Source organism: Neomonachus schauinslandi, chromosome 1 (assembly GCF_002201575.2).
Source record: "Neomonachus schauinslandi chromosome 1, ASM220157v2, whole genome shotgun sequence".
NCBI classification, from domain to species: Eukaryota; Metazoa; Chordata; class Mammalia; order Carnivora; family Phocidae; genus Neomonachus; species Neomonachus schauinslandi.
This window is the reverse complement of record NC_058403.1, coordinates 148,722,310-148,747,725: the sequence shown is the minus strand read 5'-3', so window position 1 is coordinate 148,747,725 and position 25,416 is coordinate 148,722,310. Positions and strand designations below refer to the sequence as shown.

General features: G+C 48.1%; 1 protein-coding gene across 2 annotated transcripts in view; it reads left to right on the top strand.

Moving 5' to 3' along the window:
* The window catches only part of CTDSPL (CTD small phosphatase like), a 114,982-nt gene extending 90,954 nt beyond the window's left edge, over window positions 1-24,028 (top strand). For both annotated transcript variants that reach the window (XM_021677540.2, XM_044920736.1), the window contains 5 exons: window positions 5,039-5,140; window positions 8,646-8,702; window positions 12,159-12,251; window positions 15,871-16,056; window positions 20,299-24,028. In XM_021677540.2, coding sequence (XP_021533215.2) covers window positions 5,039-5,140; window positions 8,646-8,702; window positions 12,159-12,251; window positions 15,871-16,056; window positions 20,299-20,424 — 564 coding nt within the window. In that variant the 3' untranslated portion in view covers window positions 20,425-24,028. The remainder of the gene's footprint in view (window positions 1-5,038; window positions 5,141-8,645; window positions 8,703-12,158; window positions 12,252-15,870; window positions 16,057-20,298) is intronic.
* Window positions 24,029-25,416: the final 1,388 nt, after the last annotated feature.

The following is a 25,416-nucleotide window of genomic DNA, read 5'->3' as shown; positions in this document are numbered from 1 at the left end:
TCCTTCCTACAAATGAGACTCTAGGTCAGGCCTTGTGAGTCTCTGAAATATCTTGCAGAAAAACAAAGCCTAGCTAAAGTAACTTGCATCACTGTATAATATCCTCCAGAAAAGTAGGTCTACTGATGGGCTCAGTGTGATTTCCACTGCCTGCTTAGCATGCACAACTGCACCCAAGTCCATCTGAAGGCCAGCTCAGCCCCAGGATTCGAGCCTTGGGATCCCCTGCAGAATCTGTACCCACCTGTCAAGGCTGCAGGTCACATTAACAGAGTAGCCCTGCCCTTTCTGGATCACAGGGGACCTGGTCAGGGAGGCTGTGTGAGTTTGGGGTGCTGTGCCATAGGAAATGTGAAAATCCAGGCTTGTGCTAATCCCAAACGAGAGCCTATAGACTCCTGAAAGCTGTTCCAGGCCCTGAAGGTGAAAGGTGCCCCCGAGCCTGTGGGTACCCAGACTAGTTCCAGCTGGAGCCCCCCCACCATCTTTCTTCTCACCATACCCGTCTTGTTTCATTTTCATGCTACTCTGTTTATATGTGCAGCTTTGGTCTTTTGATTTTTTACTAAGCAGTAATTCAAGTTCATAGTTTTAAAAAATACTGAAAAAATAAAGTAGAAAGAAAAAAAAATTCCCAACATGGTCCCACTCCCTGGAATAACCACTTTCAATATTCTGTATCCTTCCAGAAATCTAAATAAACACAACCATATTTACACGAATGAGAATTTTGCAAGATGTTTTTTGCTTTAAACAATATACCCTGAACCTCTTTCCAAATATTAGTGCATAGTGAGTGATCTACCTCTTTCTTTCACATGTTCTTGATGGCATTTATTTTGTTTCTCCTTCTGGGTTATTACAAATACTTAGGAATATTCCTGTGCACGTATGTTTATGGACCTGAGTTATAGATCCTTTCCTAATTGTTGAAATGCTAGATCAAAGGATATAGCTAGATCAAAGGATATAGCTAATTCTGGGTAGATTAAAGCCAAATTGTCCTCTGAAAGCCTAATTTATGTTCCCACCAGGAGTGTGTGGGATTGCCCATTCCCTTACCAGAAACGATGATAATCAAATATTTAATCTTTGCCGATCTCTAAGTAAAGAATGGTATATCAATTCATTGCTTTGATTTGCATTTCTTTATGAATGAGGATGAACATCCTTTCATAAGTTTATTATTTATATGTCTTTCTTCTTCCCTATTCATTTCTTCTGGATGTTCTACTGTGTTATCTTTTTCAATTTCAAGGAAATTAGGACTTTTACCCCAAATTTATGGTAATCTTTTGGCCTTGGTTATAATCATTTTGGCCACAAAGAAGTTTAATTTTATGTAGGTAAATGTGTTAATCTTATCCTTTATGGCTCCTGAATTTTATATCATGCTCTTAGAAAGATCTCCCCACCCTATGACTGTGAGCCATATTTTCTCCTAGTATTTAATGGTTTTATCTCTACACTTAAATCTGTTGACCCATCTGGAATTTATGTTGGTGTAAAAGCATGAAGTAGTGATCCAGCTTTATTTCCTTTTCCAAGTGTCAGGGCAGTTGTCTCAACACCATTTATTGATTAATCCAGCTTTTATACCCCTCTTGAAAGTGACATCTTTATCTGGACTTGACATTAAACATACCACTCAGCAACATTGGCCTCCCAACCATAGGCTGGGATTTGGGGCCCTCCACACATCTTACTGGAAGCCTCATGGGCTGCCCAGTAAAAGTCAGATGTGGAAGGGTAAAGAAAAGAAGCAGAGGGACGGGTTTAGAACCCCCTCAAGATTGGGTGGTCATGGCTGAAGGTGAGCACTCAAATGCTCTGGCCCTAGCGAGGAATGCCACTGGGGCTGTGAGCCAATTCTTCCCATGCCCTCTCTTCATGAATCTCACTCCATCCTGACGCTCACCACGCATGGTTGCAGTGCAGCTGAGCCATAAAAGCACTGAAAGGGGAGAAGAGAAATGCGTTTTCTACAGGTGGCTATGCTGTTTACCTAAGCCTTTTAATAAACAGTAGTATACTTTTTTCCACCAAACCTTATGAAGGAACCCATCAGCAGAAACAACGACTGTAAAAAAAAAAAGAAAGAAAGAAAGAAAGGAACGATTGTAATTAAAGATGGTCTAGAGTTTTCTTTGTCCCCTCCTGCAGAAGCCCTGAGATCTTTGCCCTCAGCTCTGTGGCTTGGGGAGCCTAGAGTGCAGACTCTGAGCCTGAGGACTCTTTCGTACAAAAACCCCAGTCTGATGTGCTAAGAAGCGAGTGAGTAGGGTGGGTACTCTAAAGAACCTTAGAGTTAACTGTTCGTGGCTGCCAGTTCACTACCAAGGATGGGAAATTCCAGACCTACTCCCAGGAAGAAAACAAATGAATGCCCTTCCGAAACCCTGGGTGGCAAGCCGAGGTTCCTTCCTTCCCCCTCCCCCACCACATGGTTTTGCCCCCTCTCCCCACCCTTTCCATCCCCCTGGCAGTGCCCTCCATGTGCTTTGGAGCAAGAGGTTTGTGTAGAAAAGGCTCTTCTTGATATAACTGGTGTTCCTCTTGTTCTCCAGTTCTATGATGGCCTGAGAGGAAATTTGCCTCAGGGCATTTTTAGTTAATAATTCAAGCATCACCTGAACAGATCAATTGAAGTAACAAAGCACTGTTGCAATTATATAGCGCATGTTCCAAGGACACAGCTGTCCAGAAGAATTCTTACCAGTGGTCTGAAGAATTTGCATTAATCTAAAGCCAAGCTCTCAGAGAAGCTGTGTACACTTAGGAAGCGGGCTGAGGATTAATGGAACCTCCTTGCCCACTGCCCCCAGCCCGGCCTTGTTCTCTGCAGCACAAATACTAGATCAGTAGCTTGCTTAAGAGGAGTCTCCCCCTTCTCCCTCTTTTCTCTCTTCCAGTCGTATTGTGAGGCCTCTTCCATACTTCAGCTCAGAGAATGCTTGCAAAGTGTGGGTTAAATATGCTAAGAAAGTAATTTTTATTCTCAGGTTTGGAAAATAACTGAGCCACTTTTGGCAGATCTTTGATGTTTTCAGATCTGCTAGGGATAGAATTTCTAGAGCCTTATTTTCCAGGCTAGCAATTACATAAAGTAAAAATGTTGTTTAATATATAAATGCATTGAGAAAGGAGTGGACAGATACACACTGAACTAAAAAGGGGGGTATCTGGGGAGAGGAATGGGGCACAGGGAAGAGGGAATAGTTGTCTGCTACATGTCTATATTCTTTACAATGAGAGTGTGTTTTTGTTACATAATTGTGTAATAAAAAATTAAAACAAATTTTATTCTAGTCACAGGCATGCTTTCTGCTATGGCGCAAACAACAGAAAATAACTCAAATCCTCTTTATCATGTTCACTCACAGAGCTCATCATACCCTGCCTTTTTAAAACACTTTTACAGGACTTCTTGCAAGTTTAATTTTTCCAGCCACCTGCTTGCTTGTTGATTTATAATGAAAGACAGAGTCCTTTCTAGGGTCCCAAATCCCATGCCCCATGTCTAAGGCACATCTCCTCCCAGGCCACTTGCAATTGCTGGGTGAGAATATACTGCTTGGTGAACTTTAACTAGAGCCAAGGGAGTTGGAGGCCATGAAGGCTTTTTCTTCTGGACGATGCCGGACAGGAGGAAACACCCACACTCACTGGAGAGAGCCCCTGTGAAATTAGAATCACCACACGCAGCCTCACCCCGTCAGCCCAGACAAGATGATCATCACACTTGCAAATTTACCTACCCTGTCAACTTCCTGTGTTACATTCACTGTTGAATCAGCAAAGTCCAGAATTAACTCTGGACCCTTGACTCCTGTTCACTTTAACCTCCCCCCAACCACCAGAAAAAGGAAATATCCATTTAAAAGGGAATACCTCTTGATTTCTTTTTTCTTTTTCTTGTTTTTTGTTTTTGGGGTTTGTTTGTTTTAACAAGCTAAATTGTCTGTTCTTCAGTGACTAGGGACACATTTTTTGTGTGTTTTGTTTTGCATTAAATATTTGAACAGAGAGAGCTTGACCTTCCAGGGTAGAAAATTAGCTAGTTAACATTGGATACTGAATACACCACAAAGTAAACTGAAATACTTCACATCATCTCTAGAATGAGGCAAGGCCCAGAGAAATAAAACTCTGAATCAAGAATGAGGTTGGCTGAAGATACCTAGCCGTTTATTAGCTCTTTACAACCTCTTTATCACAAGATTAGATTCAGCTACTACAAAGACATAAATAGGTTTTCTGATTAGTACACAGCATGTGGATTAAAGTATAACTTCCAGATACTGAGAATCCAAGGGGTAACAACGCCACGCTTGCTCCATATTAGTACTGCAGTGGGGCAGACACCAGACACCACTTCACCTCGACCACTTTTATTTCTGTTTCCTATTATTGGAACTCACTTTGGATTGCATTTTGCTGGTGGGTCTGTAGGTACTCTTCAAGTTTCTGAAAATTTTAGTCATTAAAACAAACAAAAGCAAACACTGTGGTTCCAGTATAGCTCTAAACTATACTTCTGTACCACAGTGAATTTCAGACAAAATATGACCCCAGGAAATGGGCCTGGAAGTATGAAAGTAGCTAATATAATCAAACATTTATTTTTGCGTAGCCCATTTTAACAATAACAGTAGCCACCATATATGTGCCAGGCAGAATGCTGGGCGCTTTACCACAGTTACAGCTGATAACAACCTTCATGGTAGGTATTATTATCCCAGCTTACAGCCAAGAAAGAGACAGAGCTGATATTCAGAGCCTGGCTTGCCTGGTTCCAAAGCCTAGGCCCTCAAATAGCCATTCAGACAATGGCACAGTATTTGTTAACTACCTAGTCCTGTTGTTTTTAATAAAATTCCATGATGTGCTTAATCAGGCATTTAAACGTTTGATCTCATTTCAACCTCATTGACATAATATGATACGATAATAAGGGCACTGGTTTGTCTTTTACATAAAGGTAATAATACTGGTTTGTTTTTGTTTTTGTTTTTTGTTTTTGTTTTTTTCATTTTAGCCACCAGCTAAATACCTCCTTCCAGAGGTGACGGTGCTTGACTATGGAAAGAAATGTGTGGTCATTGATTTAGATGAAACATTGGTGCACAGTTCATTTAAGGTAAATCAACAAAGAAAGCAATCCATGATCTTTGTGATTTGGTCACAGTTGTATTGGAAAGTAAAAATAAAGAAGGATGACATTTTGTGGTTGTTTGTGTATGACTTCACTGTGCATGAAGAAATCCCAAGAACAGTTGCTTATTAACTTTGGTAAACATTAACCCAAGTAGTTGAATAGTACATAGTTTGGGGGAAAATGCTGGGCTACCAGTGTCACTGAGACCTCATTCTTAGGAGATCTGAGTTTTCCAGCCCTCCAACCCCTGCAGAAATACTTTCCATGTGGCAAAAGGCACCATGCCCCAGGACACTACTGTGTACTTGTCAAGCTAGTCAGAGTGCTGTATGTTTTATTGGAAGGGGCAGGACAGGCACCGTTAAACTGTCAAGCAACCTGCTATCTTGGAAGTTTTCCCAGACCAATTTCTGAAAGATGTCCAGCTCTGAAGAAGACTTCCAGAGTGACAGCATCTGGGCAGATTCAGCCATTTATTTTGAGCTTTTTCATGAGAAGAGGTTGCTGGGTTTGTTTTATTTTTACGAGCTTCATAGCTGAATGAGTATCCATCCACCTGCATGACTTCCCTCCTGAAGGGGGCGGGGCTGCAGTGATGTCACAGGGAGCATCACGCCCCAGCTTCTTTCTGTCTCCTTCCTCACTCCACTCCCTGCCAGAAGGCCAGCAAAAATTACACATTCCCAGAGGGTGTCCATGTGGGAATGGCTGTGGTTACACTATTAAGAAGTGACTTTGTGAACCATCTTTCCATTTTTTGAAATGAAACGAGTTGTTTAAAAGAGGCAAATGATGAAAAGGTTTGGAAATAGGGAGCTGGGGGAAAGAAGAAGGGTCCTGGTCCTATTTTCCCTTGGGGTATTTCGGGAGATGAAACTGCTCCACTGTCACTGGCCAGTTAGACCCTGTTCCTCCTTTTACCCCCAGCCCTCAAATCCCCTTCCTTTGCTGAGAGATGTGAGAGGCACCGTCCATGATGGGGCATGTGTCTCATGTGAACCATAGTCATTCCTTGACCATTGTATTGGGAAGTGAAAGAGCCATCAAACTGACCCGGAGACCTTTCTGTCCAGAACATCCTCCTTATGCCTGTTTCTCCCTCAACAGAAGCCTTCCTTAACAGGACAAGGCCAGACAGCTGTCTGCGAGTCCGTTGGGAGAAGGGAGGAGGTGCCAGACCTCCTCTAGCCCATCTGGCCACTGGGGCCTGGAGGTGTCACCTCCTTCCCCAGCACCTTGAGGGCCTTTCCAGGATTGGTCCTGTGACTGCCATGACCTTGTGTCCCAGCTCAGCTCTGAACAACATTGGAAGCCTTTTCTCCCCTGTGGGCAAGTTGCTCCGGACTTTTCAAATCCCTCAGGAGGAAAGCCCTTTGGAGCAGGGGTCATTTGCCATTTCAGCCTACATGGCTTCCTCCCAACACTGGCCAGACTGCCCGAGGTTACGGAGTGTTCCTGCCTCCAAAGGCAGGGCCTGCTTGGAGGGCGTTATACCACGAGCTGATGTGAACAGCATCTCTTCCTTCCCTGGCCTGCCTATATTTGTAAGCAGAATATTCTTTATGGTGTGGGGTTTTTTTATTTAAGTATACTTCACATACAGAGTTATATTAGTTTCAGGTACCCAATACAATGGTTCAACAGTTCTTATTTCTCCGTGCTCATCAAAATACATGTACTCTTAATCTGTTTATCTGTTTCACCCATCCTCCCCACCTCCCCTCTGACAACCACCTTTATTGTATGGTTTTTAGTGTTCTGAGCATTTCAGAGGCCTCTCCTTGAAAATGTACAGCAGTACGACACACAGACTCTTAGACCCAAGTTGAGAACCGTGGCTTGGCATGGCCTCCTTTACACCCAGCACGTGAGAAGAGACTGTGGCTCAGGCTTGCTCTGAACTGGCGAATGGTTTTTCTCTTTTAATGTACTCTTTGGAATATGATTGCACAATCTGCTAATGCCTTGTCAGAGTTTCTTCCTTCAATCATGTGTTTTTAGCATGATTTTGTATTTTATAAATTTTTTTAGAGATTTCATTTATTCGCTTGTCAGAGAGAGAGAGCACAAGCAGGGGGAGTGGCAGGCAGAGCAGGTAGAGGGAGAAGCAGGCTCCCCGCTGAGCAAGGAGCCCGACGTGGGACTCGATCCCAGGACCCTGGGATCATGACCTGAGCCGAAGACAGACGCCCAACCGACCAAGCCACCCAGGCGTCCCGATTTTGTATTTTAGTTGTAGAATTATAAAATACTGAACTCATCCTTGGCCTTCCAACCACAGGAGTGAATAAATTGTAATCTTAAGCCTCAGGTGCTCTACTAAGTGCTTAGGAATGGTTCTGCGACCTAGAGTTTTCTATGTATTTTCAGTTTACTTATCAAAGATAAGTGTATGTGTGTGTGTGTATACAGTGATGGGCTTAAAGGCAGATCCCAGTTCAGATTCTGACCAGACACGCCGTACCGCACACCCCTCTCTGCACCCCTGCCCAGTGGCCACCACATGTGCTCTCCTCCCTCCCTCTCTCTCTCTCTTCTACTTGTCCCAGGGGTTTGCATTCTTCTGATTCTCTTGGGCCTGTTCATTTGAGTAGTTTCCACCTAATTTATGGAATTCCATTTAGAACTATATGTAAGCCCAGCATTGACTTACACAAGAACTGCCAAAGAATCATATTTGGATTTTAAGTGTCATTAATATTGTCGAAGAGTTCTTTTAAATATGCCGAAGTTTGTGGGTGTGCTGGGCATTGTGTTAGAGCAGAGCAGTCTAGGGTGGGCTGCCTCTCCCCCACGGCTCAGGGCAGGAGCCGGTGCCGGGCAAGGCTGAAATCACTGATGCTCAGGACCAGTGGAGCCATGGGCACTCATCAGACCCATTACTGTAGCTGTGGAAGAGAGGAGAAACCAAGGTACAGAGGGAAGGAGCCTGCCCAAGGTCATAGCTTGTGGCCTCTGACTTCACCCCACGTGTCTGTGGCCCTGCTTTGTGTCCATGTGCTCAGCATCTCCTGCCCAGTTGGGATGGGCAGGAGCAGCCCATCACAGGGTAGCCTGCATCTGTGGGTCCAATACAAATCATTCTCCCCCAAGTAGCAGGGTCCTCTAGGACCATCAGGCTCTCACCTCCTCCCCCTGGTGGCCAGCAGTGTTTCTGCATCATCCTGGCAGGGCTCTAGGCAAGAGCTGGGGTTTCTGAGAAGCCCCAATCCCTGACTAGGCCGCCCTACCCTTTGTCGTTTAGGCCAGGAAGATGATAGAGAGGTTGGACCAAGATGCTGAAAACATAATGATACTCAGAACAGAAAAAAATGTGCTTTCTTCCTTGTGCTTATTTTAAGGAACCAAAGCATTCTTGAACATCCTTTGCTTGAACTGTTTTTTCCAATAATAAAAACATTGGTCCAGGCAAGTCTTATTCTTACCAAAGTTTCCAATTTTATTTTGTTCTTTCAGATGTAGTAATTATCATTTCTTTTCTCTCTAGCCTATTAGTAATGCTGATTTTATTGTTCCGGTTGAAATCGATGGAACTATACATCAGGTAAGAAATCAAAGCTAAATCTGAGTTGCAAGTAACATATTTTGGTAATTACATTTCCTTTGAACTTACTTCTAAATTCCCATTTCATCAATAATTTTATGACTAAATCAAAAAGGAAGTTTTGTAAAATAAATACAATGGTTTTCTGCCTTTTTTTTTTCACTGACATGAATTTCTTTTATACTGAGTTTATAAGGGAAACTAAAATCTGTTTGTAGATATTGGATGTCGTTGCAAGTTCAAATAGTTCTTTGATTTGATTCAGACTTTTAGAAGTTTCCATATCCCCCACTGGCCTAGCTTAATGGTCTAATTAACTTCCTCATGTAAGGGCTTTCGGCTACTCTCCTAGCCTGCAACAGGAAAATGCCGCAAGTCACCCACTTATGGGGGAATCTTGGGAAGGGGTGTCTGTTTCCAATGCCAGCCACTCCGGGCTGATCTTGTCACTCCTACACCGTGTTCTCCAGTGAATCTTTAGCAAAATCCCAACCCAAAGGATAAAGAGGGAAGGGTGTGTTTCGGATCAGGAGGCAAATTTGAATAAAGATGTCCTAGTTAATTGGCATGCATCTCTGTTCTGATATTTTTTCTCCTTATGTGCATGACGCTTCTCTAGGAATAGCTTCATTTATGAACATATTGGAACATTGTACCTCGGAGGTTGAGGAGTGGGGGAGATTTTGTCAGGCTTTCCACAGGCATGGTCTGACCATCTTCCTTGTCAACCCCAGGGTCTTAAAGGGACAGTCTCTGGCCTGATATGTTTATATCCCAGGAAGGAAAATATCTCTTGGTGCTTGAGCCATTTTAGAAGGAAGTCTTTCCTTAATGATGCCAGTCATCTCTTTGGCCCTTGAGTACAGGGTGTCAGAGTTGGTGATGCCTTGGAAATCAGCTGGCCCAGCCACCTCGTTGTCCAGGTGGAAACAGAGGCTCAGCCAGAGAAAGGGTTGGTTCAAGGTCATACAATGGGAAGAATTAAAATGAGACTTCCAGTCTTTTGCCTCCTGGCTCATGGCTCTTTTCCTGATGCTCTAGTCCCTTCCCTCCCCTGCCAATAGGTCCTGCCAGGAAGCTAGCCCTGAGAAAGGCAGCTTATCCCTAGTGTCTCCACACTTCACGTTTTTAAAAGCCATCAGGGAGCCAAAAGGCAGGCACTTGGGCATTTAACATTTGCAAAAGCATCAGCTGAATTAACTCAGCATCTGAGACGCAGTTAGGGCTTCGTTTATTATCTTGGCTTCTGCTACAAAGTAATGAGATAAAGGAGAGGCTGCCTACTGGCATGGCAAGAATTAGGAGAGAAATTAATCCTTCTTACCTTGAGACTATGAGCATGACCCTCGGGGCCTGACCTGCTATGGCCAGCCCATTCTCGAAGGAGCCACCCCAGCTCCCCCAGCCTCCCTCCAGACTGCGCTGTGATTTGTATGGTGGTAGATACTCCAGGGCCCCAGGGTTGGGGTCAGAAACTCTCTCTCCTGAGGGAATGAAGCCACAGGCGCCAAGAGGAGGACCAAGGCCCTGGCGAAGGCCGTGGCCTCGTTCAAGTAATCCAGGATAGGCTGTGCAGGTCCCAATGGGCCTATTCTTGGTTACTTGCACGCGGACGCGGGCCTGGACGCCGGCATCCGGGCCCAGGACCTTCCTCCCTGCCAGAGGCACCAACAACCAGACTTCCCAAATCAGTCTCCTGCCCTTTGCGTGTAGGAAAGCTTGCTTCCCAAGCAGTATTCCCAAGGAGACTGCAGACCACAGGCCATACCCATTCCCTGGCATCAAGGAGTCTCATGGGCAAAGTGGGGGCCTGGAGCTACTGCAGCCACAAGCCCTGCCCGCACCCCCACCCCAACCTCCCAGCTCCTCACAGCCCTGTTGGCACCCACCCCAGGCCATCCTGCTCCTCTGGCCCCTCACTACACCCTCGGCCACAGACCGTGCTTACCCCACTCGTTCAGTTGGCCCCAAGTTCCCACCAAGTCCTGGCTCTGTGCAGAATTGCTCTGCAATGCACAGAATGCATTCTCTGTGCGGTACACAGCCCCGCCTCCCCTCTGTGACTCCGCGGGATAGACCGCCGGCAACATCTGCCATTCACGGCCCCACGCGTACCGCCCCCCCAACCTGCCTTTGACACTTCCCCTTCAGCCACTTCTTCTCCTATCCCCCATCTCCTCCAAAGGGCTGGTCATGAAGGGCTCGGCCATGCTCTGACACCCGGGTATTTTCAGGCCAGGTCTCATGCTCATACCATTTCCTCTGCCTGGAAGCTTACTTCTCATCCTTATCAGCCTGGTGAACTCCTGTTCATCCTTCAAGGCCCAGGCCGAATGTTACCTTCTGTGATTCCTTCCCCCTGAGAGGGGAGTTAACTGTCCTTAATATATCCCTGTACTACAACTTCCATTATGCATGCTTATCTTGATTTGCTTTTATTTATATCTGCTCTAGACTGTGAGCTCTTCAAGGGCAAGGCCTGCATTTTGTTCGTTTTTGTAACTTCTTCAGGTTGAGCACAGAGCTGGGGCTCAGTGAATATGAGCTGAATTGAATTTTAATAAGTTTGATTTATTTTAGGGAAGTGGCTAATTTCAAATGGAATTTATTCAAGTTTTAATTAGTTCTTCCCTCCTCCCACCTTCCCTATCTTCTGTCACCAGCTTTGCCTTCTCTCCCGTCTCCCTAGTCTCCTCAGATTTGTTCAGGTTCCCTAGTCAGGAGCACAGAGCCCAGCAGCCACTCTAGGAAAGCCTCCTCTTTGCCCCCCTCTGCTTGGAGCCCCCCCATGGCTGACTGGGGGCCTGGGAGTAGGCTGGCTTCATGTACCCTGACATCTGTACCAAGCGCAAGCAGAGTAACCTTTGTTACGGTGTCAAGTGGACAGCTTCCCAAGCTGACACGGAAGGCACTTCTTGCAGCTTTGCTGGGCCTGCCCTCCCACCCCAGGCCTTCCGAGCAAGGGAGGTGCTCCAGTCAAGGGTAGAAGGTGGCAGCTGGAGCAATCCCAGAGCTGCCGGGCAATGGGCCAGGCCTGGACCTCCCAAAGGACAGCCCCCAGACCCTGGCCTTTGTCCACATAGGCCCTGACCCAGAACACGTGCCAAGAAACACATGTGAGAGAATGAGTCATTTCACACAAACATGGCACAACCCTGCCACTCACTGATTCTGAAAATCCCTAAGACCCGCAGCACCATGGTCAGCTTCCCTTTCTCCCTTGGGAGGAGGGTCTGCATCAGACTCACACCCGGAGCCCAGTCTGGGGCGTGTGTCTGGCCTGAAGTGCCACCTCTGCTTACATAGCCCTCACGCAGGTGGGGTCTCCATGCCACGAATAGAGCTGGGGACAGGAAGCAGTTACCTTTTCAGGAATTCTTCCTCCCTGGGTGTTGGCCCTCGGCCACCCCCAGCAGCTGCCATGACTGACCGGCTTGCTGTTTGCTACCGTTGCAGGTGTACGTGCTGAAGCGGCCCCACGTGGATGAGTTCCTCCAGAGGATGGGGCAGCTCTTTGAGTGTGTGCTCTTTACTGCCAGCCTGGCCAAGGTACGTCCTGCTCCTAGCTGGGCGTCCCCAGCCACTCCACCCCGACCCCCTGTCTTATCAGACAGCCCTCTCTGAAGGTGGGGGAAGCGGTTGCTATGGTGACAGTTTCCCACCCCAGATGGGATGGATGCAGGCCATGTGCGCAGTACCAGCCTGAAAGGCTTCCGGGTTACCATGGTGACAGGGAGCCCTTGGAACAAATGCTCCATGAAGTTGCTGCATGCAGCCGCCTCGAGCTGGATGTCCACAGACCAGGATATCTCGAATGTGTCCAGTGTAACTGAGAAAGGGCATCTGCATCTCCTCTGCTGCCTGGCAGCCCACCGCAAGAGGCTCCAGCCTTTGTGTCCTTCATTAGCTTACACAGGTTTAGGGAAGGATGAATGTCCAAGATTGACCCGCATGCACAGGCCGGAGGAGGGTTCTGACTGACCCAGTGAGCCCTGAGATCGGGCAAGTGACTTCTCCTCTCCACTCCGTGTCTTCTAGAAATTAGGGATAATTCCCTCTACACCTCTTGGGGTGGATCAAATGAAATAATGCACGTAAAGGGCATAGCATAGCGCCTGTCTCATACGCAGCATGTACTCATGGAGCACCTGCTGCGCTCCACATGCCCCGCAGGCTCTGTCACGTGGTAAGTGCTCCTGATGTTCCTTGTTCAGTTATCATAATTTTTGATGATGGCAAAATAATTCACATGGTTTGGCCTTGTAGCTTGGCATGAATCTTTGACCCAGCATCTATGCTGGCTCTAACCACGTAGAGTGGTTTCTTTGCCTTCTCCTACAGTTAAAGGACCCCCCCATATGGTTATGTCTGCCCTTTCACGGGTGTGCTGAGCCTAGGGGGACAAGAGGGTAGGCCCCCACTCCTCAGAGGAGATCCTTGCCATGACCGTCTCTCACATCCTGACTCTGATGGGGCCAACACCATCCATTTGTGGGTGGCACCACCAGTGTCTCCGTGGGCGGCTCCGGGACTCTGAAGTGTCCCCAGAGGTGAGCTTTGGGGGGGCCCAGGTTAGCCATCTGCCCATCTCACATGCAGTTCCCCACTGCTCCCAACAATTCCTAGCTCTGGACAGCTCCCTTCTTCTCCTCTGCATGCTGAGGACTCTGACTTCAGGTTCCCAGACATCCCGCTTTGCCAGACTGGGCATTCCTGGTTTGGGCCATCTCTTGGTCATGGCTGAGATGAGAGAGAACCCCACCTGCACAACATTCTTCCAGGCTCATTGCCAGGCCTGGAAGCATGAGCTGGTAGAGAGTGAAGCCAAAACCTAGGCCTTACCTTTGCATGCTAAAAAGAACGTGGCCTCAGGGAAGACCGTCTTCCCCGTGGGCGCTCCTTCCCACGAATGGTACCAAGAGCGATGGTGCCGTAGCGGAGATGGTTCTCCTGGCAGTGCTCGGAGGTGCCGAGGAGCCTGAAGGGACAGCTGAAGAAGTAGCAAACAGGACGACTGCACCCGCTCAGGGGGGATGGAGAGTTGGTGGGGTTGGGGGCTGCTGCATCGGGGGAAGGTTGGCAGAATCGAAACACTCCTGCTTGGCATCGTCCCCAGCACTCACTTAAGCATCCTTGTGTAGTCTCCCTTCCTGGACTGCTCCCACCTGCGCCTCCATCTGTCTCTGCAGCCCTTCTCTCAGTGCTGCTCCAGCCTGGCTCAGCTGCATCAGCTCCCAGGTGCAGCCTTCCAGCCCTTTCCTCCCTGTGGACAGGTGGGCACTCCCCAGTTTTTGGCTCTGGGCTCAGCTCCCAGCCAGCACTGCCACACTGGCCCACCGCCCAGGAGCCCCCAGGAACCCTCCGCTGACTGTCAGAGCCCTTCCATGTCTGCTTCCTCTTCTTGGTTTCCTTTATTGATGGATTCACCCAGCAAATATTTATTTAGTGCCTACTGTGTGTCGGGCTCTGTCTTGGGCCCTGGAGACAAAGCCCCTGCCCTCATGAAGCTTACATTCCCCACATTCATCTCCAAGGCCTGGAGCCCCCAGACTCAGACATTCCCTTGAAGGATGTATGCCACCACCAGTGTTAACAATTCTGGGGAAATTAACCGCTGTGTCACCAAGAGTCAGCCCCCTAGTCCCCCTAGGGCACTTGGCTGCCCTTACCAGCTGACAACTGCAGTGCCCACCTGGTCGGCAGGAAACACAGCCTGCTCCTGGACTCTGCCCCTTTGGGATGTCTCCAGGGAAAGGAGGACATTCCCACGGTCGGAGCTGCTGCCTGTAGCCCTGTGGCGCTGCATCCTGCAGCGTGCTGGCGTTTCTCGGCTCTCAGGGGCTGCTGTGCATTCCACTCCTGGCCTTCCCAACACCCCAGCCTCGGGGGCTTCCTGCCTCCCCGGCAGTCTGCCGGGCCCTGGTGACACCTGGCTGTGCTGGTCTTGGTGCCGAGACATGGCCTCACATCGGCCTTGGAACTGCCACTCTTTTGCCTCCAGCCCCAGCCACTCAGGGCGGCCCAGTCTTTTAGACATCTTCATTTATGAAGATTTTCCCTCAGAGATAACTCCTTTATTTCTTTATCCAGTTCAGCCTGCTTTGGGAAAATTCCCCAGGTCGTGAGAGAGGGCCAAGCAGAGTGAGCCTCAACTGTGAGCTGGGCTCACACTCCTTCTCATAAAACTCCTGGACTCCAAGGAAAGGGAAGTGGGTGTCTGATACCGGCCTGTGACTGTCAGGGGCTGGCCTGGCCCAGCTACCCAGAGCACCCACAGGGGGCAGTGTGGCCTCATACCACACGAGCCAGATTCAAAGTCAGCTCACTCATTCAGTGATGAAACTAGTATTTCCTGAGCCCCCACCATGAGGTGGGCACTGTGCAGGGTGCCAGGGATGTCGTGGTGAGCATGACAGACAAGGCCTGGATGCACCCTGACCAGGGAAGAGCAAATCCAGTAATCCCTGGGGGTGGTGAGGGAGCTTGTGAAGGAGACCACTGTGAAGCCATAGTAGCCAGAAAGGGAGGGACAGGCAGCTGCTCCAGACGGGTGGCCGGGGAAGCCAAGACCTGAAAGGCGAAGAGACGGAAGGAGAGGCTCCTGCAGCGATCCCATGCGGAGGGAACACTGGTGCCAAGGCTCTGGCCATGGTCAAAGCCAGTGCGGCTCAGGTGACGAGCGAGAGCCGAGAGGTGGCAGAAATCACGTAGCTACAGCCATGTGGGGTAGGTCTCAGTCCAGGGACGCAGGTCGAGAGTCGGGGTTGAAAGCAGGGGAGTGGTGTGATGTGACGTGTTTTCCAGTGCTGCAAAGGAGATGCAGGGGGAGGAGGGGGCTCTTTGGGAGGCTCACGCCGCCACCCCAGGCAGAGGTTACATAGGTTGGGATCAGGGCAGGCAGTGCCAGTTATACAGAGAGGGGCAGGTGGATTCAAGATACTCTTAAGAGACGGAACTGCCAAGAATTTCTGATGGATTGGATATGAGAGGTGAAGGAAATGGAAGAATCCAGGGTATCTTACACAAATGGAAAGGAAAATAACCAGGATCCTAGAACACATCCAATTACTTAAATCCCTTTCTAGAAAAGTATATGGATCTTGCTGCAGTAGGCCAGGGTTTCTGGGCTCTTTCAGGTGCCTAGCCTTCACTGTGACCTGCTTTTCAGTACGCAGACCCTGTGGCCGACCTGCTGGACCGCTGGGGCGTGTTCCGGGCCCGGCTCTTCAGAGAATCCTGCGTCTTCCATCGTGGGAACTACGTGAAAGACCTGAGTCGCCTGGGCCGGGAGCTGAGCAAAGTGATCATTGTGGACAATTCTCCCGCCTCGTACATCTTCCATCCCGAGAATGCAGTAAGTGGCCCTAGGGGGAGAGAAGGCAGGGCCCCATCCAGTTCCACGTTTGTGTCCTCAAGCACCTGGGCTGGCTTTCTTGGCCTTCCCTGGGTGAAATCCCAGCTCTGCCACTTTGCAGGTACCTGGCACTGACCAAGTTATTTAACCTCACCGAGCCTTACTTACCTCGTCCATCAAATGGGGATTCTAGGGATGCTGACCCGTAGGATGGTTGGAGGATCGAGTGTGGCAGAGCATGAAAAGCACTTAGAATGCTGTCTGCGTTGGGGAAGTGCTCAGGGAGCCTGGATCTTAGCATTTTTCATACTGTTACTGAGAAGGGTTCCGTCAGTAACCTCCTGGAGCTGGCTTCATGACTCCTGTAGATTCAAAAGGCTTGGATGACCTCTTCAGCAGAAGTTCTTAAACAAGAATGAATAAGAACACCTCAGTCAAGGCCTTCAGACAAGCCTGCCAGGCTTTTCCACCTCGTAATGATGTCTTAAAAGTATACAGTGGGAACATTTCCTACATTAAACTCCCTGGAGCGTTGGCGGTCCTTAGTGCCTGCTCACTGGTGCAGCATGACTCTCCGAGCATGAGAGAGATGCCCTCCTGCTTCCCGGCCTACGCTTCCAGGGGGAGAGGGGCCAGCCAGGCCTGCTGGTGATGGCCAAGCCCTCAGCAGTACCACCACACTGGCCCTCAGCTCAAGCAGCCCGCCCTGGACAGGAGGCTTCCTCCCCAGCCTGGGCTTCTCAGACACAACAAAAGCTTCCCCAGGGTCCTTTCCTTGAAGCCAGAACTCTGTGGCTCCACTTGTAACAAAAAACTGAGATCAAGCTAGATTCATTTAGTTAGTGCGCAGTGATTACTTGAGTAAACATTCCAAATTTATTATATTTAAACGTGTTCGTTATAGTGAGTTAATCAAATTCAACATAATGCATTTTGTCATTTGTCTCTAACAGATAAGGATTACTTCTTAATACAATCACAATTCCATTATCACATTTGACAACTAACAGTTTCTTAATATTATCTAATATCCAGACTGTGTTCATATTTTCCCCATCATCTCAAAATGTTGTCCTACATTTGGATTGACTCAGAATCAAACAAGGTCAAAGCACTGCTTTGGTTAATAATGTATCTACTAATTCTTATATAATCTTAACAATTCTCCCTCCCTTCTCCCTTTTTCTTCCATCCTATTTACTTGTTGAAGAACTCTGGTTATTTGCCTTATAGAAATTTCCTCTCTTCTGGATTGTCTAGTTGCAGCCTTATGGTAGTGTTTTACTATGTTTTTCTAACTGCCATATTTCCTTTAAACAAGTAGGTAGATTACTACTTTTCAAATTTTTCAATTTTTTCAAGAATACATCATAGGCTGGGTGCCTGGGTGGCTCAGTCAGTTGGGCATCTGCCTTCGGCTTGGGTCATGATCCCGGAGTCCCAGGATCAAGTCCCATATCGGGCTCCCTGCTCACCGGGGAGTCCGCTTCTCCCTCTGCCCTTCACCCCACTTCGGCTCTCTCTCCCTCTCTCAAAGAAATAAATTTTTTAAAAATTAAAAAAAAAAGAATACATCTTGGTGATATTGTATACTTATGGTATCACATCAAGAGGCATATAATGTCAGGCTGTCCTACTTTTAAAGATTTTACTTTTATTACTATTATTATTATTATTAAGTAGGCTCCATGCCCAATGTAGAGGCCAATGTGAGGCTCGAACCCACAACCCCAAGATCAAGACCTGAGCTGAGATCGAGAGTCGGATGCTTAACCGACTGAGCCGCCCAGGGGCCCCTTTAAAGATTTTAAATTGGTCTTTGGATTCAGGTGTTGTTAGCCTGTTCATCTGTTTTCAAATTCCCCATCATCCTTTCACCTAAAAATGTGAACAGCTGTTGATGATCATTGCCTGCATCAACTATTTCATTAAGAATTATGAAATGGAAGGGGTGCCTGGGTGGCTCAGTCGTTAAGCGTCTGCCTTCGGCTCAGGTCATGATCCCAGGGTCCTGGGATCGAGCCCCGCATCGGGCTCCCTGCTCAGTGGGAAGCCTGCTTCTCCCTCTCCCACTCCTCCTGCTTGTGTTCCCTCTCTTGCTGTGTCTCTCTCTGTCAAATAAATTTTAAAAATCTTTAAAAAAAAAATTATGAAATGGAAAAAAAAAAGAATTATGAAATGGTGATTTCTAAATTCTATCATTTTTTTCCACACTTATTGGCTGGAACTCTGTTTTTTGGGGTTTTTTAAATCAAACTTGCCCTCGTCGACTACTTGATTACCCTAAATTCAGTTTGAATGTTTGAATCAGGAAGTCAGGGTAAAGTCTTGGTTCTTCTTAATTCTTCAGTCTTCAGAGAAATGAGGTGGTGCTCTAGCAACTTCCAAAAGTAGCCAGTGAATTTGTTTTAGGTATTAATATGAACTCATGGATTTTTTTATTGTTATAATTTAATCCATTTATTATTCTTTTGGATGCTCAAATGTTCACCTTTGGACAGCGGACATCCCTTCATATAACAATAGTCTTTGAACGCTTCCTGTTTTCTGGTGCAACAAGATGTTCCGTGCTCATCTTGTCCATTTTTTGCCTCAGCCCTGGAATCAACCACTTTTCTATGGAGCCTGGTTCCTATTAGTGGAAATGGTATTTAGAGACCACAGTTTGGGTGGGTTCTCATTGTTACTGAGATACCCTTTGCTTCTAGCCCTTTATACTGGACAGAGCTAAAATATAAGTAATTTTTAGAATAAAATTAAATCATAAATTCATATTGATTTTTCCAATTCAATGTTATAACAGTTTTTATTTCATTTCTTTGGTTTTGTTTTTGTATTTGTATCTCCTCTTGTGCTGAAACTCATTTCCTAAATATATTAACATCATTACCTATTTGACTTAGTCTATTGTACATGTTCAATAGTTTCCAAATAATAGTACTAACATTATTACTACTACTAAGACAATTAAATGCATGTAGGGTTTTTTGGAGAAATGTACAGGCAGAACACTATGTTTTAAAATCACTTGAAATAATTCTCTGTGGCTATATCACCAACTTTATATATACTTAGGTTCACTTTTTATTGCTTTCTTTTCTTAATTGTTTAATTTTATTGCAATTAGGTAACATATTTCCATGATTCCAACATCAAAACCACCAAACCACCAACAGAGATTGATTTAGAGAAGTCTTGTGTCCATGTCTGCCCTCTCCCTCATTCCTGCCCTTGCCCAGGAGTAGTCATTTTTTTTTTTTTGTTAATCCTTTCCTTGTTTATATTTTTAAATTATACAATGAATTGTTTTGTTTCTGAGCAGTCTTTAGATTTGTAAAAGGGCCCAAAATACTACTTTTGAACTTCTTTGATTTTCCCCAAACTTCTGTTTTTTTTTTTTTAATTTTATTTATTTGTCAGAGAGAGAGAGAGAAAACACCCAAGTAGGCAGAGCAGGCAGACAGAGGGAGAGGGAGAAGCAGACTCCCCGCTGAGCAGGGAGCCTGATGCAGGGCTCAATTATGACTTGAGCCGAAGGCAGACGCTTAACCAACTGAGCCACCCAGGCACCCGGCAAATTTCTTTTTACATCCCTTCTTTAGCACCTCTGGCTACCACCCATTACCACCCCTCCCCACCCTCTAAAACAAAGTGTAAATCCTGTCCAGGCCCATGGCTCAGACTGTGCTGAAATGTTATACTTCTGCTTTTAAGTGATCACTGCTAAGGATGGAGGAAATCCCCTGCTTCCCTTTGCCGTGCAGCATGGCACGGCGACCCCGAGTAGAAGCTTCCCTGTGCCCTATTCGTGGACTCCCTGGTGTCAGTGGCTGGCAGGTAGCCTCTGGCTCCAGGTGAGGTATAAGGAGCTGGTTGGATACAATGGAAACAGCTTTTGAAACTGGCAGGTAGCAAGGCCAGCTCTCCCATATTCTGCGCCCTGGCGGCTTTTCTGTGGCAGGAAATCAAAACAGGCAAATGCACGCAAACTGGCATTTAGACTTCACTTAAAAAGCAAATACACTGACTTTGCCTTCCTCCCAAACCAGGTAGCTTTGGATCGATCATAGTTGGGACGGGAGAACACACAAGATGATGATGATGATGACGATGATGATGGTTTTTAGATACCTGTCCTCCTTACCAAAGAAAAGATTTAAAGTGCGGGGGGCCCAGTCAGGCTAGGAGCTGCCCCCAGCGCTGGATGCGGTTCTGCTGCCCCCTCCACACACTGTCTTCCAGGTGCCCGTGCAGTCCTGGTTCGATGACATGACGGACACAGAGCTGCTGGACCTCATCCCCTTCTTTGAGGGCTTGAGCCGGGAGGACGACGTGTACAGCATGCTGCACAGACTCTGCAGTAGGTAGCGCCGGCCTCCGTCTGCCTCCCGCCCATGCGCCCTGGAGCCTCCAGCCTCGGGGACCCACCTGGCCTCCGCTCCCTGGGAGCGAGAAGTGAGGACACTCCGTGCTCCAGGCCACGAGGTCCACGTGGCCACACCTACCTGTTTTCTTTTTTAAGAACAGAAACAACTATTTTAAAATGAACTCTTTTAACAAATTTCATAAAGGGACATGCATTTTACTGGATTTGCTTTTCTTAAAACATACCAAAAAGAAAAAAAAAAATGGGGAAAAAAAAAAAAAGCTTGAAATCTATCAGACTTCCTTTCAACTGTCCCCCTGGCCCTCTCCTCCAAGCAGACAACCTGTCCCTTTCTACCCCAGCTCGGAGCAGCTGACCCAACTCAGAATCTCTTTCCTACAGGATGAAGTGCCTTTTTGAATGTTATTTTAAGCCGAGAGTTAATTTTTCTACACAACATATTTCCAGACATCTTTTAGTCTTTTATTGTCTTAGATTCTCTAAAAAGACGAATATGACAATTTTCTAGAACCTGGGGGCGGGGGCGAGGGATGGAGGTGAGTCCTACAAGCCTGTCCCCCAGCAGGTGTGAGTGCTCTGACGCCTGGTGACACGCCGCAGGGCCGGGCTCCCGCCAGGAGCCTCAGCGACCGTGGCAGTGTCTCCGCTCAGTACGGACCCGGTTTGGAATGTATCTGCAGTTGCGCGGCTCGACACTTTAGGAGACAGTAGATACCTTTATAGTATCACTGTCACTTCGGGTGGTGACAGTCGTGTCCTGCGGTCACACTTCCCCCTGGAAAAGTGGCACCATCACCTCTGCTTTCACACCACTGCCATACTTCTGTACGTTTTTCGTTCTGTGGCTGTCGTTCTGGGTAGAGCAGTTCCAAGAAACATCAAAACCCCCGGATATTTAAAAAAAAAAAAAAAACCTGTGTTTTGATTTTTAAATTTTTCCTTTCCAAAAGCTGGATACACACGGAGCTGTTTGGGAATTTTCTTTGCTGCTCCCGCGCTGCCACTGAATGGATTTGACCAGCGGCTGTTACACTGTTCTTTGCCACTGTGCCTATGCTCAGAATCTGCTCCCTGCTAAGCTGCAGACTTGGACAGGGTCAGAAACGTAGGTGTCCCCCCCCAGCCCCCACTGCAGACTGCACCAACCGCATCCCTTCCCGGGCACTGGCCGCGGGAGTTTGGGAGGGAACAAAGACACGGGGGCCAGCGCACCACACAGGCGTGGTGTTCGTTCTGAATGTCCCCCAACATCAGCTACTGTGATGAGCCGACTGTTCTCCCCTGAGAACGCGCGGCCTCAACCAGCCACCGCATTGATGTGGCCCAAGTCCACTCCTGGTCTTCTCTTTTGAAGCACAGTCTATTTTCTGAGCCGGGGTTGGGGAAACCTGTCCAGATGTGGAACTCACCCCCCTGAGCCAGGAGAGGCGGGGTGCCCTCCCTGGGCTGGGGCTTCCTTTGCAGCCTTTCCCAGGGAGCTGTTTGAAGCAGTGCCATGTTCCTTGTTTGACAAGACAGTCTATAAAGTATTGCTCTTAAAAAATAATCTAAAAGAACCCTTTCGTGTTGGCACCATTGCCTTAGTCCTCTGTGGGGTGGGCCTCCGCCAGAGTTCCGGTGGGAGCGACCGGCACTAACAAGTCTGAAGATGGGTGTCGAAGTGAAATTTTGTTCTTGCTTTCGTTCACAAAATAATCACGTCCTCCCAACAGCACTTTGGGCTGTGGACTGCCGTGCATTCAGAAGAGAAGTGTTCAGGGGTAGCCAGGCGCCCCAGCATTCTGAGTGTGCAGAACCCAGTGATCCCCATGCCAGTCGCGGTAAAAATCGCCCCATGGTAGGCATTACCACAGAGAACGGCAGTCATGTGGCAGATCTGCACGTGCCCTAAACCTTGATTTGGAAATAGTCATTAATGACCCGCTGCCTTAAATGTTCTTGAATGTTGCAGTCAGGTGTCTGTCCTGTGTTGAAATCCACACAGAAATCAGTCCTGGGACAGCCTTCGACCCGCCCTCCTGCCCTCTTGTCTGCCGGCATCACACACTCTTCTCTGGAACACAGGGCAGAGAGGACTGAAATTCTAGAGTATTTCAGGGGAATCGAACCTAGGAACAGTGTCCCACTTCTGAGAGATGGAGTGAAGACGCTGGCGAGCTTGAGCCAGACACTGCACCTACTAGTTCCTGAAACCGCGAGCACCACTGCACGGCTGTTGGGGATGGAGCCCGGTTCCAGCCATCGCAGACACAGACTGTCTCTGGGGGGGGTTGGGGGGAGGACCAGCAGGCCCCCCCCCGAGCCTTCTGGACCCTGTGCACCTTAGTTGACCACACTCCAAAATGCCAAAATTTTTATTTTAGCCCTTGATTCTGCTTTATGTACATAATCAGAATATCTATATCTCTCTATATATTTTTAATCATCTACATGTAAATGAAGCAATAGAATTCTAACGTAAGGCCAAGAAATGAGATGAATGTTTGGGGTTTATGTTTTTTAAGGTAAATACGGGTATTGTTTTTAATTATTACCTTTTATTAAATTGTGGGCTTTAAAACCTAATGAACCCCATTAGCTATTTCTCTGTGCCATATGCTTCCCATGTTACCAAAATATCCGCCCCCCACACACACACACTCTTTAACCAAAAGAGAAACCCAGCCTCCTGAGTTTCTTGGTCCTTTGCATACCAGGTTAAAATATAGTCTCCTGGAAAGTATTTTTTATATTAAGATCTGGGACAGGAGATCTTGGGTCATGGACTCGGGCTCCTATGATGTGACAACATCTCTGGCCGGGCCTTGGGTGGCGGGGCCCGGGCCCATCTGAGGTGGTCACTGCTCTGTCTTCCATTGCTCTGGAATCCTATGTGTTGGTCTGTGGCTTCACCCATTAGCTGTTTGTAAACAATGTTATCTGTATCCTAAGGAGGAACACCGCTTGTCACCCCCGATGGTTGGTGGGGAAGCTCCTTTGACACTGCAGTTTTGATGAGGTGACTTTGGAGATGCAAAGAGGCCCTGATGACACTGACTTGTCATGGTTGCAGCATTTGAACTTCTGGCATAAAAAAAGAAATCTGTAAATTTATAACCTGGCAACACTTTACAACCCTATATTTTAAAGACCACTCTCTAATAAAATCTAGAACCAAGCAGCCCTATATGGTCAAACACTCGTGATGTTTGTGCCTCTGCTTTTAAAAGGTGCTGTGATGGACAGTTGGCAAGCCAGGGTCCGGGGGGGTGGGGGTGGCTTGAAGTGCTTGCAGTTACCTGAGCGAAGTCTTACTGGCTGCCTCTGTTCCTGTCTCACTGTAAAATTGATGGTGTCTGTTCCTGTCGGTTCTCCAGGGAGCTTCTCTGCAGACTAACACCCCTCCCCCGCCCCTCACCCCCCGGTAGTGGAGATTCTGGTGCCTGGGTAGTCGTGGATTTCTGTTGGACATTTGAATGTGACAAACAAGCCAGCATTACTTGGGAAATACTACATGTGGAATGTGCACGTTTCCAGGGGCGAGCATTGTCCGCCGGGAGGTTTGCAATGATTTCCTTCCTGCCAAAAATAAACACGTGAAACTGCGCCCTCTTGTGGATGGACTGCTTCTCCAGCGCCAGCGCCTCTTTCCGCTCGCTCTCCGCTCTGTTCTCTCCACCCGCACGGCCTCACGCCGGCGCCTCGGGGCTCCTGGGGCCCCCTTCTGCACAGCTGGGGTGGATGGGAGCAGGGCCGCGGCATCCCAGGAGCCACCGACCTTGACCCCCGGAGACGCTGGAGGACCATCCTGCCCAATGTTAGGCCCCGCAGACAGAAGCGGTGTGGCTCACTCTCCTTGCACGGGGATTCCGGTCCTGCCCACGGGCTTCCACGTGCAGCCCCCCACCCCACCCCACCCCATGGGAGCTACCGGCATTGTGTGTGGAGTATGGTACCTAAACCCAGAGCCCATGGGCATGCTGGCCGAGATGCTGTGATTACCAGCTGAAGCATGGCAAGGGTTAGAAAGAGTAAAGATAGCCAAGACAGACATCCTCCAGGCACTGTCCTCAGCCCAGCCCCTCTGTACATAAAGGCAAGTGCCCCTCTGCTAGGGAGTCATGGCAGAGCCTTGGGCCTGGCCACACCACTCTCAGGACTGTTGCTTCCTGGCGATCCCTAATTCAGATAACACCAGTGTCAACAATCTCATTAGACAGGTCTCCCCATTTCATGGACGAGAAACCTGAGGCCAGTGAGACAATTCTTTGCAGTCTCTGTTCTATCACAGGCTTCCACCAGGCACGTATACTCGTCCTGAACAACATAGGACTCAGTGTGTGGGTCCGCCCAGGAAACCTATCTACCCAGAGACAAAACCCCAAATCCCCCACAGCTAGTCTGTGCCATGCCCCTAGGTTGCCCTCTCCACAGTGGGGCAGCTGCCCAGCCAGAGGAGTCACCCCAGCTTTCCCCCTGGTTCTGGACTCCTAGGCTGTGTCCCCCTCTCTCCGTGTCTCTCCTTGGCTCTGCTCCTCCCCGGCTCTCTTCTTTCCCTCCTTCCGCCCTCTCTGGCATTGCCCCCATACCCACAACTGCTTCACACCTCTGCATACGACCAGACAGACAGCTGAGAACTGTGGCAGCCCCTGGAGCTGAGGTGTCCCCGTGAACGTAGATCCTCTGAATAGGTGGGAAGGAAACACAGCATCAAGAGGCCACTTATTTGGGACTTGGGCATACTGAGATTTCACCTCCGGATATTTTCTTGTTTGCGCACATACCGTCTGTATTCAGGACCAAAGAATGGACAGGAAGCCAGGGAGGGAAGGGGAGGAGTGGCTGGCGAAAGCCAGCCTGGGAAGATAGTCTGTTGAGCTAATGGATGGGGAGTGCACTGGGGGCTGGTGGCAGAGTCCTCCGAGTAACTGGAATGTTTAGCTGGCAGATCTGTGCTGGGACTGCCCGTGAGTCAACAGGCCACTCAAGGCCCA